The sequence below is a fragment of the Pelophylax lessonae genome, assembly GCF_965119305.1.
Source record: "Pelophylax lessonae genome assembly, chromosome: 12".
Lineage (NCBI taxonomy): Eukaryota > Metazoa > Chordata > Amphibia > Anura > Ranidae > Pelophylax > Pelophylax lessonae.
Window position 1 is genome coordinate 127,123,704 of NC_138779.1, and position 14,918 is coordinate 127,138,621.

General features: G+C 42.2%; 1 protein-coding gene across 2 annotated transcripts in view; it reads right to left on the reverse strand.

The window, feature by feature from the left end:
• Positions 1–14,918, reverse strand: part of MFRP (membrane frizzled-related protein) — a 145,646-nt gene that overhangs the window by 21,453 nt on the left and 109,275 nt on the right. For both annotated transcript variants that reach the window (XM_082274065.1, XM_082274066.1), the window contains exons 9-10: positions 5,169–5,394; positions 3,818–3,945 (exon numbers count right to left, since the gene is read on the reverse strand). In XM_082274065.1, the coding sequence (XP_082130191.1) occupies positions 3,818–3,945; positions 5,169–5,394 (354 nt within the window). The remainder of the gene's footprint in view (positions 1–3,817; positions 3,946–5,168; positions 5,395–14,918) is intronic.

Consider the following 14,918-nt stretch of genomic DNA (forward strand, 5'->3'; position numbering starts at 1 on the left):
ATATATATATAGAATATATCTATCTATCTATCTATCTATCTATCTATCTATCTATCTATCTATCTATCTATCTATCTATCTATCTATCTATCTATCTATCTGTCTATCTATCGTGCATTCATAGTGTATTTTGCCCCCCCCTTCACTTTTCTCGATTTTGTTATGTTGCAGCCTGATTACAAACTACAGTTGTTTAAATATTTTTTTTTCTCATTTCTAATATACACTCAGTAACCCATAATGAATTTATTAAAAAGAAAAAAAAATGAAATATCACATTGGCATAAGTACAGTATTTAGGCCCTTTGCAACAAAACTTGAAATTTAGCTCAGGTGCCTCTCATTTCCCTGGATCGTTGCTGAGATGTTTCTACTCCTTGATTGGAGTCCATCTGTGGTAAAATAAATTGATTTAACATAATTTGGAAAGGCACACACCTCCCTTTAAAAGGCCTTACAGCTAACAATGCATAATGTATCTGAGCAAAAGCCATGAGGTCTAAGGAACTGCCTGCAGTGCTCAGAGAAAGGATTATTGCAAGGCACAGATCTAGGGAAGGCTACAAAAAAAGTTCTGCTGCACTGAAGAATCTCAAGAGCACAGTGGCCTCCATAATTGTCAAATGGAAGAAGTTTGGCACAACCAGGACTGAGCTGTTACACTGATATGTAAGATATAATATAATGCATAGTTATGATAATGTATATATAATTGGGTATTATACTGCCATCTTGTGGTTATTTCAGTTGTTGCAATTGCCTGTCTGTTTTTCCTTTCCTGTGTTCCCTCCTGTCCCCTCCCATTTATGATGTATTTCCTGTTTCTGCTTCTTTATGCTTGTGGGGATTAGTGATGGGAAGTTCGAATCTTTTATGTAAATTGGTTCATTTCGAATCACTCATTGAAATTAACCGATTCATTAATCGATTCTTCGGTTCATTTGCTGAGTCTGCTGACAAGCAAGTAAACTGAAGCTCTGGATCTGACTCAGAAGAGTGTGATTCACTGAAGGCAACTTCTTTTGGGCGACAGGCGTTCCGTATTTCTGTTCGTGCGATTTTACCCCTAATCATCAGGCAACAATCGTGGCAAAATTGCACCACAATTAGAGTGCTGCTGAAAGTAACGGGGGATTGCAAGCGCAACCCGCAATTTGCTGCGATTTAGCATCATGGCCAAAATTGCGATCTGGAATTCCATGGTGTGAATGGAGCTTAAGGCTGTCTGTACTTTATCACTGCTGCTATCTGATCATTGATTTAGTGTATTGTTGTACTGGTAGTGACTCTTTGATTCTTTCAGTGTACTGTGTTCTAACTGAGGCTCCTGATTCTTTGACTCAGTAACTGTTCTGGAGACTCATATGATTCTTTGACTCCGTGTACTGGTGTACTCGTGACTCAGAACTGTTGTAAGTTTGTATCCAGTTCTTGAGTGTCAGTGTGCTGTGAGTCGTCTGATTGGTTGCAGGGAGGGGCTGAGCTCTCTCACTCTAGGATCATATTACCAGACTTGTCTCCTATTGCGTCAATAGTGAACTTGTTCTAATAAACCTGTTCAGTCAGATGAATCGATTCATCCAGTTCACAGAAACAAATCGATTCAAAAGAGCAGTTTGCTCATAAACTGGACATCACTAGTGGGAATAGAGATGGCCACATCTGTCTAGGCCTTCCATACAATCTGCTCGCATCCGGAAACACATTACCATGTTTTGACCTGCAAATACCATCTTTCAATCATCTGCCACATTTTGTTGTCTGCTATACCTATTGCTTGCAATAAAACCTACATGGATGGAAAAAATGGTGTTTGGTGAGTTCAGCTATCTGATAAACATTGTCCACAGTGAATATATCTGCTTATACAGGCCAGGTATAGGTCTCTGCAAGAGATAAGTCACTATTACAACAATTGTTGTCAGAAGAAGGACTCTCCCAAGAGCTAGTCGCCTAGCCAAAGTGAGCAATTGGGAAAGAAGAGCTTTGGTAAGAGAGGTGACCAAGACCCAGATGGTCACCCTGACTGAGTTTAAAAGATCCTGTGTGGTGATAGGACATAGTTTAATCACTGCAGCCCTCCACTGATCTGGACTTTATGGCAGAGTGGCTAGATGGAAGCCTCTCTTCAGTGCAAATCACATATAAGCCTGCTTGGAGTTTGCAAAAAAGCAGCTGAAGGACTCTCAGACTGTGAGGAAAAAGATTCTCTGGTCTGATGAAACCGAAACTGAACTTTTTAGCCTCAATTATAAAAGTTATGTCTGGAGGAGACCAGGCACGGCTTATTGCCTGCCCAATACCATCCCAACAGTGAAGCATGGTGGTGGCACCATCATGCAGTGGGGGTGTTTTTTTTAGCAGCAGGGACTGGGAGACTGGTCAGGGTTGAGGGAAAGCTGAATGGAGCAAAGTACAGAGATATCTTCAATGAAAACCTATTCCACATTGCTAAAGACCTCAGACTGGGTAAAAGGTTCACCTTCCAATGCGACAATGATCCTAAGCACACAGTCAAGACAACACAGGAGCGGCTTAGGGACAACACTGTGATTGTCCTAGAGTGACCCATCCAGAGCCTTGACTTGAACCTTATTAAATATCTCTGGAAAGACCTTAAATGGCTGTCCACTGATGGTCCCCATCCAACCTGACCAAGCTTGAGAGGATTTGCAAAGAGGAATAGCAGAAAAACCCCCAATCCAGGTGTGAAAAGCTTGTTGCGTCATATCCAAAAAGACTCTGCCAAAGGTGCTTCAACAAAGTACTTAGTAAGGAGTCTGAATACTTAAAGCGTAACTCCACTTTTGTTGAGAAAAAAAACATTCCCCTCTGGGTGATCTGTACATTGCAGGAATTTTAACAAACGTTGTTGCAGATTCCTACCTTTTGTTATTCTGAAGAAATCATTGTTTGTTCCTCTGTGCTGAATGGGTCAAATGGGAGTGGTTTCATAATTATCTATCAGCTGTGGCAGCTGCAGGCCTCTAATGAGGAAATCCGCTGGGCCTGCATCCCCTTAGACATGCTTCTATTGGGAGTATCTCACCAAAATAAAATTTTTAATGCAGGGGATGCCAGAAATCTGACTTGTATCTTAAGCAGACTTCTGGGAAAATTGGTGAGCCAATCACACAAGCAGGAAATTATGTTTCTGGGATGTGGTCAGTATACATTCTGTGTACAGAACAGCTCCAGGAAGTCATATTGCATTGCATTTACAGAAAATGACAATAGTTGCAGATTGAAAAGGAAAGGTCATTTTAATAACATTCAATTACAATACGATTTGTGTGGCAATTGTATACGCTATATTGTTTTTCTTTATTTGCTGATTTTTTTCCCCCACAAAAGTGGAGTTATCCTTTAAGTACATGTAACATTTCCGTTTTTCTTTTTAATAAATTCACAGACATTTCTAAATTCTGTTTACATTTTGTCATGGGGTACTGAGTATATATTAATAAGAAAAAACTTTAAAACACCCCTCGGATCAGGCGGCAACACAACAAAAAAGAAAAAAAAAGTAAAGGAGGTCTAAATACTTTCTGAATGCACTATATATATATATATATATATATATATATATAATATATATATATATATATATATATATATATATATATATATATATATCTCGGTAACCATGAAAGAAAACCCAAGAAAAAAAAAACCTTGAATATGGAAATTAAGACTTCATGTCCACGCCCTGTTCTTTCTGAATAGTGAATAATTATGGCATTAAAAATATAATAATAAAAAAGTTCAGGAAAACAAAAATCAGTAGATACCATGAAAAAAAAAAAAAAAAACGTACCTTCTGTAGCATTCAAAGCTTGATATGTTGCAAAGAATCCTATATCTGATACTGTACTGGCCACAAATAGAATAGTCATCTGAGCCCCAGAAGAAGTAAGGGTTGGAGGGATTTCAGAACCACAGAACCTAAATAAACAGATTAGTATATATAACATTGTGCATGCTGAGGGAGAGTAAAAACTACGTTGTCTGATTTATTGAGGTTATTTGACTTCAAGGACAATAAGCAGATATTTTAAAGGCCTGTCCAATGTCCATTAATGATTACAATGATACAGTGAAAATATAGCAATAATTATTTTTAAGTTGAAGCCATATATCTGGCTTTCAGAAACAAAACAAGTAATCTACCACCTTAAGCAGGAATAACTTTGTTAAAAGGAAAAGCAAAAGTATTGAGAAAGTGATGTTTTTAAAGGAATATATAGTCGTTTTCTATATATTTGATTTCTTTATTATGTTAGAACTAAAATAATATTAATCAAAGTATTTTTAGTTAATTATTTATAAAATACTGCATATTATTATTATGAACTAATATTTTTAGCCAACAGGGGGAGCTTTAGGCTCCATTTCACATGTTTTCCGCTGTTTCCTTTATTTCTTTGTTGTATAAAGCCTTGATAGAGGTCAATAGCTAAAGTTGAAATTTACACACACGTGCAAGTGAGTCAGAGCAGTGACTCCTCTTTTATTGGACAGCTCTGTCTATGGTTTAAATTGGACAAATCTAGCCCCACTGCAGGCAGCTCCTGCTGTGCACTGTCTTTAGCTAACCCATAGTGCTTTGGGACTCAATTGTCTCACATAATAAATGTTTATTTATAAAACAAGGAATGCATACATATTATAATACAAAATATCAAATTAGTGGCAAAAACATTAGAATTAAAAGCTTTGAAAAAAAATTGAATTGATCCCAATTAATGGCTATCGTTACACTTTGTAGTATAAGCCTTAAGAGTACTTAATGCAATCCCTCATAGGGCAGGATTTTAATTTCCTGCCTGCCCCTCTTCCTAAAAGTAACTGGCTGGTGCTGCCCAGACTATTATCCTTTTTAAATGGTTAATCTAAGTATCACATTAACAAGAGATCATTGCTACACAAGGCACACAGATGCTAAAGGTGGAGTTTTGCCCACTCTGCAATAAAAATTCTAGAACCAATGTGAAGAAATGTATGACAAACTAACATCCTAAACTGAAAAAAGCAGGTAGAAAGGTAGCCTGATTAGACCAAACGTAATACACACAGTAAGGAGGTATTCCAGATGACTAATTTACATGCCTGTGTATTTTTGGAAGAAAATGTGCCACAAAAAGTCCTGTCTAGCAGAATTTACCTACCTTCCCATCAAACTGACAATTCCAAATCCAGCACTGTCATGGACCTCAACATAATCATATTCGCAGCCTTTCTGGGACACCAGGCTAAAGTTGTGGAACTGCAACTGGATAGCCAGTCCATCTGATACAGAGATGAGCCACCGACAAACAGTCTTACCGAGATAAAGTTCAGGATGGCTGGGGGAGAAGAGAGACCCTTGGAGTTCATTTAAAGAGCCCCCACAGTCTGAAAGAACAGAAATAAATGACTGTATATTTTCTTCCTTTATAAAAAACGAAAAGTGGTGTGTTAGCGGCAATTAGGTGTCAGTCCAGACATCATGGGGAGATGGGGAGGGGAACAGCACAGCTCCTTGAGATCAGGGATGATTCAGCACTACCATGGGAAACAGAAGGGAGCAGGACTGGTGTAGTAAAAGGAGTTTCATTTTACAGACAAGCATAAAATCACTTACATCAAAGGTAATACTGGAGCACTTACACCAGGACAATCATGATGGCAGCCAGTTGTGTAAAGATTAACTGCAGCAGTAGTCAGAGGTGAAACCAGACTCTAGCTTGTGCAGTATCTTCCTAGCAGGATCCACTTAAAAGGTGTGAAAAAATCTCTTGGCCAGTAAGGCTATGGGAATGTTGACCATGCAAGGCAATGAGTTTTGGGGCTCTGCCCTTTTCTCAAGCCTAACGAGTAGGCAGCAAAGGGCTATTTTAACTCTAATTAGCATGGGGGACACAACATTATATATCTTGATAAACTTACAATAAAAACTTGTGTACAATGTGGAAAGTGAGAATAATTGAGAATAATACTAAAACGATTATTTAATTCAAAATAGTATAAAAATGGGAGGAGAACTAATGTGGAAATCCTAAATATACCATGCAATTCCAGAAGGAGTATTAGGCATAGTTTATATGTGACGCTCTATACCTTCTGGACACTGAAATCCAACAAATGGGACCCCAACTATAGATGGCTGTTATTAGATGTAAACTCTAGCTATACCACTATTCACCACGAAGTAGGCTTTACAGGTCTTAATCAGTTACTGGCCACTTACCTGGACATCGACTACATACAAGCTTTGTAATTTAAATCTGATTGTATAAAGATTGCCCTTGAACACAATTAATTTTAATTTCAAAATTAGTATTAGCTATAGGTAAAAGGCACACTGATGGGCATGAAGTTAAGAGTACACGGTATGGGGAATATCTGTACATCACCGACAACCATCCATTTGCCTCTCATACTGTTTTTTTTCATGGGCGCTACATTGATGATATCCTTATTCAGGGCAGCCCCCTTGAACACATCCCTTTATTTGGAGAATTCTATAATGATAACACACTTGGTCTTAGCTTTACATGTATCTCTAGTGTTCCTTGATTTAGAGTTTAGTCATCAAAATACCAAGGTAACATCTGCTAACCACCACAAGGAACTATTATCCCAAATTTGTCACCATACCAAGTGGAAAGAGAACAACCCTAAAGACACTTATTCCAACTACATTAACTGATTACTACATTACACAAAGTATTATGCTTAAATAATAATTCACTGAAAAGGGATATCTTCTGGAAGTTAAAAAGGGAGCTTAAAATACATACCTACCCCCAAGACCACAGCACAGGATAAAAACTCTACTTCTGATATCAAATCCATTGCCCAGTTCAATAAAAAAAAAAATACTGCTCTATAAAATGCATTATCAAAAAATATTATCACCTTTTCCTCCAAGGTCCAAAATTAGGTCCTATTCCACCACCAAAACCTAGATTTCTTTAAAGGAAAACCCCCACCATCAAAAACAAGGCTGCACTCATTCAACTAAAAATAAGCACAAAAATCAAGCAGCCACCACTACTGTACAAATGTAGAAAACTGCTGTATTCTCCACCTGCCAGTGAAGAATACACTATTAAAGAATGATATACTAGTTCTAGTGCATATGTGTAGGTTAATTGGATCCTGTTTAAATTGGTCACAGTATGTGTATGTATGAATGTGAGTTAGGGACCCGATATTGTAAGCTCTTTGAGGGGCAGGGACTGATGTAAATAAAAAAGTAGAGATCGACCGATTATCGGCAACACCGATATGCCAATATGCCTTTTCCCCGATATATCGGAATCGGCCCCTGAGGTTATCAATATTGCCGATATTTAGGGAAAGTGCATGTCGTGGGGTGATGCCTGCAGCTAGAAGCATCACCCCGGTACCGGTGTCCATAGCCGACGGTCGGCTGACTTGTAAAGACAACCGATGCGGCTGAGAAGCCGCTCGGCTGTCATTACAAGGAGTGGAAGGGGATGTCCCCCCCCCCTTTAACGGCTCACCCGGGTCTCCCGTCCCACCGGGAGACCCGAGCATCCTACCTCCCGTCGCTGCCGAAGAGAAGACCCGGTGTAGCATGAAGATGTGCCCCCGTGAAAGCCGGTATCCCTGCCGCAAGTGCGCATGCGCCGGTCTCCATGTAAAAAACCCAGAAGTGATGTCATGACATCCCTTCGGCGTACTCGGCGTCGAATTAAAAAAACTCAGCGCATTCAAAACAGCCAAACTTGACGTTTTGAATGCTTTTCAGTCCAGAGGAGGGGTTTGGGGTCTTTAAGACCCCCAGATCCCTCCACAAGGAGAACCTTTAGAAAAAAACAAAACATTTTTTTTACATGTCCGAAAATATCGGCCGATATCGGCCGATACGGATATCCGATGACTAAAATATCGGTATCAGTATCGGCATTAAAAAAACGATATCGGCCGATCACTAGTAAAAAGCTGCATAAATTGTCAGAACTACATAAGTACTTATTATAAACAAATAAGTATATCATCTACTGTACAGGTCCGAGCTCTCATTTTAACCTGGGTTACACCATAATACTCCTTTGGAGTCGCACTTAAAACTTTAACCAGGCAGCCTTGACCACAACATGTACGTAGTTTTTAGGAAGCATCAAAAATCCACAGAAATTTCAGGATTAGCATAAAAAAAATCCATTCCCTCCCTCTTCTTCATCAGCATAAAAGTTTAAAACTATGACACAGGGCCATTTTTTTTTCATTTATATACTGAACACTTTAGCTAACATATCTTTTAGCTGCAATTTTATAATGAACTATGTCTCCCCCCAGTGGGTCCCTTCTACAATTGCATGGTATCTGGCACACAGAATTTTCCACATTAGTTCTCCTCCCAGTTTTTACTACTTGTTTTGTATAATTTTTGTTTATTTATTGTTATTGTTTTAGCTTCATTCGCAATGATTCTCACTGTCCAAGCTTTTTTTTTTTTTTTTAACTCTTATCAAAACATATGATAAGTCTACTTACACTGCCATAAACTAATTAGATTTAAGGTATATGTAAACCCCACCTTGTAAAACAACCCATACGGTTTAAAATAGGAATGAGAGGTAAAACATTTGTGTATAGATATAAAAAAAAAAAAAAAATTATAAATACCTTTTTTCACCTTTTTTTTTTTCAATAAATTTTTATTGAGAGAAAAGGAATAACAAAACAATGATGATATAAGTCAACAATTAGACATTGTAAGTACAAACAAAATCCAACAACTATGATATCAACCAGGAGTTCCCAAACTGTGTGTCGGAACCCACTGGTGGGTAACGAGCTGCATTTGATGGGTCGCGCTGAGCCGAAAATCACTGAGAGCAGGCCCTGCTTAAATTGTGCTGTGCGAGCCCGCGCAAATTACAGAGAGCCAGAGCAGTCAAATCGTGATGGATTCAGGACAGCGCCCACGGCAATTTATTGAGGCTGGTCTGCAGTTCCCAAGAGGAGGATACTTGCATCAGTGAGTACAAATGTGGGCTGTTATGTAGGATATGTTCATGGGGTGCAGAGCCAGCTCCTTGGTCCTGCTGGCAGCAGCAGTGGTGGCTAGAATGGCGGCGGGATTCTCTCAACTATAGCGGGCAGAGATTGCAGCCTCTGTGTCATAGGAGTACCAGGTGGCCCGGCGGTGTCAGGACTCAGGAGTTCATGGCAGCTTCTGTGACCCCAGTAGTGGATCTGAAGAAGAAGAGCCAGGACACCAAGACCAGCATAGAGCTCATCATGGAGACTCTGGGTGAGGTGTGCTGGGCCCTGGAGAGGGCAAACAGGGGCTTCACCTTTAGGGATAGCCTTGCGGTTCGCCTGGCGGTCGGTTCGCGGCAAACTTTGCTTGTTCGCAGCCAGCCGATTTTGCGAACATATGGCGTTGTTCACGGCGGCCATATTGTTTACATTGGGGAGAATTTTGACCCATGACACAGCCATCAGGTGGAACGAGACAGCAAATTGAAACATTTCAGCACATGGACATACCCCCTACCTTATAAATAGACCTGACCTGGAGGCCATTTCACATTCTGCTTTTTGTCAGTGACACAGATCGCTCTGTTAAGATCCACAAAAGTCCTTTTAAGGGCTGGTATTTGGTATAGGTGTACTGTCTCTTTTGTCAGTGTAGGGAGAGGTTTGCTGTGTGCACCAGGGACAGATCGTCAGTGACACAAATCGCTCTGTTAAGGTCCACAAAAGTAATTTTAAGGACTGGTAGTTGTTATAGGTGTGCAGTGCACTATATAGGGGTGTAATCCCCTTATAATATACTTTCTAATGTAGAAAGCATATTATAGTGGATTTGTATTGTGCACTGTGACTGGTGTGTTGAGCGTTTCTGCAGCAATACTACAAACAGTGACAAAAGCACTTTTAAAGTATTATAACTGGTGTGATAGACCAGTGGCCCCCCAATACCATATATTGAAGTGGGGTGTTATCAGAGTATACTTTTATAAGTGTATTTGTGTCCTGCAACAATATTGCCTCTATTGCTGCGGTAACTCTGCTACACACAGTGCCAAAATCACTGGCCAATGTTTTGAACAACTGGTGAGATAAACCAGTGGCCCCCCAATACCACATATTAAAGTGGGGTGTCATCTGAGTATACTTTCATAAGTGTATTTGTGTCCTGCAGAAATATTGCCTCTTTTGGAGTGTTAACTCTGCTACATACAGTGCCAAACTCCCTGGCCAATTTTTTGAACAACTGGTGTACTAAACCAGTGGCCCCCAATACCACATATTGAAGTGGGGAGTTATTTAACAGTATACTTTTCTAAGAGTGTATTTTAGTCCTGCAAAATTTACCTCTTTTGCTGTGTTAACTGTGCTACACACAGTAACAACAGTCACTGGCCAATTATTTGTAGAACTGGTGTGATAAACCTGTGGCCCCCCCAATACCACAGATTGAAGCGGGTGTTATCTGAGTATACTTTTATACGTGTATTTGTGTCCTGCAACAATATTGCCTCTTTTGCTGTGTTAACTCTGATACACACAGTGCCAAACTCACTGGCCAATTTTTTGAACAAATGGTGTGATAAACCAGTGACCCCCCCCAATACCACATATTGAAGTGGGGTGTTATTTAACAGTATACTTTTCTAACAGTGTGTTTTAGTCCTTCAAAAATGTGGCCTCTTTTGCTGTGTTAACTGTGCTACACACAGTAACAACAGTTACTGGCCAATTATTTGTAGAACAGGTGTGATAAACCAGTGGCCCCCAATACCACATATTGAAGTGGGGTGTTATCTGAGTATACTTTTATAAGTGTATTTGTGTCCTGCAACAATATTGCCTCTTTTGCTGCGTTAACTCTGCTACACACAGTGCCAAACTTACTGGCCAATTTTTTGTACAACTCAGCGACAAACTGATTATATAGTGAAATAGTCTATTCCAGTCTATAAGGTGAGTTTACTGCTAAAATCAATGTAGAATTCAAGACTTGCATGGGTGTAGGAAGATGCTCGCCGCTGCCTCGTTTTCTGCCACATTAGATAACCTATTGGAACACATAGTGGCCATGTTGAAACGCATGGCGCATGCGCAGTAAGTTGTTCTCGTCCGACAGTCACTTCCGCCTGCTGATAGGTAGCGGTATGCTGATAGAACAGCGGTATTCTGACAGGACACCATACAAAGAGCAACATTCTTCTCACTGCCGATTGCTGTCCTCTTGTTTATTATGGAATGTCGCTGCTTTTACAGGATGATGCAGCAACGTTTGTGAAGGTGACCAACTGCAAGTATTCTAAGTGACAAAAACAAGCACTTCCTTCATGTGATACATCGATGTGCTCCGGAGAGAACAAACGGGACGCAACAGAGGAGAGAAAATGAGAGCCTCCCCCCTTCCTACACCCGTCGGTCACTACACGCCCCAGTACGATATTTTTCCTCCATATCAGTCCTCCGACGCGCCCGCCATGTTGTAGACCAAAATAAACCACTCCCCTTTCTTCTACGTATCTAGTGACGACACACGGTATTCAAATGAAGGGAAATCTGGGGACCAGCATGCATTTCACTTCAATACTACGTTGTGTGGCAACAATATAGGAAACCTATTACTTTTTTATGTGTATGCTCTTAGTAAAAGCGGGAAGAATGAGCATTTAGAGGCCCCCAATATCCCATATTGAAGTGGGGTGTCATCTGAGTATACTTTCATAAGTGTATTTGTGTCCTGCAACAATATTGCCTCTTTTGCTGTGTAACTCTGATACACACAGTGCCAAACTCACTGGCCAATGTTTTGAACAACTGGTGTGATAAACCAGTGGCCCCCCAATACCACATATTAAAGTGGGGTGTTATCTGAGTATACTTTTATAAAAGTGTATTTGTGTCCTGCAACAATATTGCCTCTTTTGCTGTGTTAACTCTGATACACACAGTGCCAAACTCACTGGCTAATTTTTTGAACAACTGGTGTGACAAACCAGTGACCCCCCAATACCACATATTGAAGTGGGGTGTTATTTAACAGTATACTTTTCTAAGAGTGTGTTTGAGTCCTTCAAAAATGTGGCCTCTTTTGCTGTGTTAACTGTGCTACACACAGTAACAACAGTTACTGGCCAATTATTTGTAGAACTGGTGTGATAAACCTGTGGCCCCCAATACCACAGATTGAAGAGGGGTGTTATATACTTTTTTCCAGATATACTTCGATTCTCTAGAGACTTTTGTCACAGGGTAATTTAAAAAAATGACAGGCAGAGGAAGAGGCAGGCCCTTCCGCAAGGGTGGTAGGGATAGGGCAGGAGCAGTAGGCCGGAGCCAAACTGTGAAGTTTCAGAAGGTGCATTCGATTACATCAAAGGACGCACCAGACTTGGTTGAGTGGCTCACTCAGCCTTCCTCTTCTACACCCTCCTCATCCTCTCTATCTGCACCCTCTTCACTCTCTGCTGTGTGCACCTCCAAAGACACCACCACAAACACCACCACCACCTACCCTTGAGTCACTGGAATTATTTTTCGATCCATCACAAGGCATTTGCGATGCGCAGCCATTCTTGGCATCGGAGAGATCAGGGAGAGGAGGTAGCAACAGCCGCCACTCAGCAGTCTGACGACAGTACCCAGATCAGCCCAAGGAGGTTGGTCCCCGCTGTTGCTGCCTATGCCGAGATCTCGAATGTTAGTGGTGGGGAAGGTGATGTGGATGATGACGTGTGTATGGACATCACGTGGGTAGCCACAAGAGAGGAAGAGGAGGGGAGTTCAGAGGTAGAGACGGACCAGCAGATAGGGAGGAGAGGCAGGCGGAACTTTTTTGCACAAGAGGTACAAAGCAGACTGCAAATGTATCAGGAGCGAGCCATCAACCATGTACAGTCACATCTGGCGCTCCCAGGATGCCGGCACATGGCTCCACAGTGTGGGCTTTTCTTTATGTGTCTGCTGCTGACAACAGTGTTGCCATCTGCAGCCTTTGCAGTCAACGGTAAGCCCAACACTCACCTAGGGACGACCGCCTTAAGAAGGCACCTGAACTCCCATCACCGAGCCCAGTGGGAGCAACGCTGTCAGAACCCACAAAGCCACACTCAAGGCTTTCACCGTCCAGCCTCTTCTCCTTCTCCTCACTCCCCACAATTGTCCTCCACTCCACCTTCCATCATGCCGTCCTCACGTTGTTCTGGAAAAAAGCAGGCTTCCGTGGCCCAAATGTTGGAGCATAAGAAAATGATGACGCCGGATAACCCTCTTGCCCAACGGTTGACTGCTGGCTTGTCGGAACTGATAGCCTGCCAACTACTGCCATATCAACTGGTGGACTCGGAGGCCTTTTGGAAATTTGTGGCCATTGGAACACCACAATGGAAGGTCCCAGGCAGGAAATATTTCTTGCAGAAGGGCATTCCAGAGCTGTATGGCCATGTTCAGCGGCAAGTGAATGTATTTCTGGCACACAGTGTCGGTGCCAAGATACATCTGACCACAGACACATGGTCTAGCAAACACAGGCAGGGAAGGTATAACACTTTTACTGCAAACTGGGTGAACCTTCTGACGGCCGTCAAGCATGTAAACCGTGGCACCCGTGCAGATTTGGTTTTACCGCCACGGATTGCATGCAGGCCTGCCTCTTCTTCTCCTCCTCCTACTCCATCCTCCCTCTCCTCCTTTGCTGACTCCTCCTTTTCTGCTGCTACCGTCTCTTCTGCTGCGCCGCCCAAGATCCTCAGAACCTATTCCACATGCCAGGTGAGATGTCGCCATGCTGTGCTGTGTCTGTTGTGCCTGAAAGCCAAAAGCCACACTGGTCCTGCACTCCTTTCAGCTTTGCATTCACAGGCAGATCAGTAGCTGACACCGCACAATTTAACAGTTGGTAAAGTGGTGTGCGACAATGGTGCCAATCTGCTGAGCGCGCTGAAACAAGGCAAAATAACACACGGGCCATGCATGGCACACATCCTGAACTTCATTGTGCAGTGATTCGTTGCCAAATACCCTGGGGTCCAGGACATCTTGCGGCAGGCAAGGAAAATCTCGGGCCATTTCAGAAGATCTTACACAGCCATGGCTCGCCTTGCTGACATTCAACAGCGACACAACCTGCCCGTCAGGCGTCTTATTTGTGACTGCCCGACACGATGGAACTCAACGTTGCATATGCTTGATAGGCTGCTCCAGCAGAAACGTGCAGTTAACGGCTACCTGTACGAACTCTGCTCGCCAGTGGCTGCTCATGCGCGATGCATGCAGACTTCTGCGGCCATTTGATGAGATCACCAAATTGGTCAGTCACGGCCAGGCCACATCAGTAACATCGTACCTTATGCCTTCTTTCTGGAGCGTGCATTGCGTCATGTCATTGACAAACAAATGCCGGAAATGTTACTACCATCACAGAGGGCGGTCAGAATGCAGCACTTCCAGGCCTTGCTGCGAGAAATGCTGCATTCTGCTTTTCGTGCGCTGGCAGGGGAATTTCCAGTCACAGAGAGACAGTTGCGGGTAGCAATCCAGCAGCGCCTGCAAGAAGAGGGCGGTTTGAAGATGTGTTGGTCACTTCAGATATGAGATCCTTCTTTCAGCCGACCCATCGACAGCTGTACTTCGGATCCAGCATCAGGGAACGCCTAGACGGACAGGTGTTTTACTACATTGGGTTAACGGCCGATGTGGACACTCTGAGGAGTGATGAACCCCTGGATTACTGGGTGGGCAGGCTTGACCTCTGGCCAGAGCTTTCACAATTTGCAATGGAACTGTTGACTGTTGGCGTCCAGTGTCCTGTCCAAAAAGACGTTCATCGCAGCAGGGGGGATCGTGACCGATAAGCGCACTTGCCTAGCTCATGACAGTGTTGACTACCTCACATTTATAAAAATTAATGAGGCATGGATCTCAGAGGAATT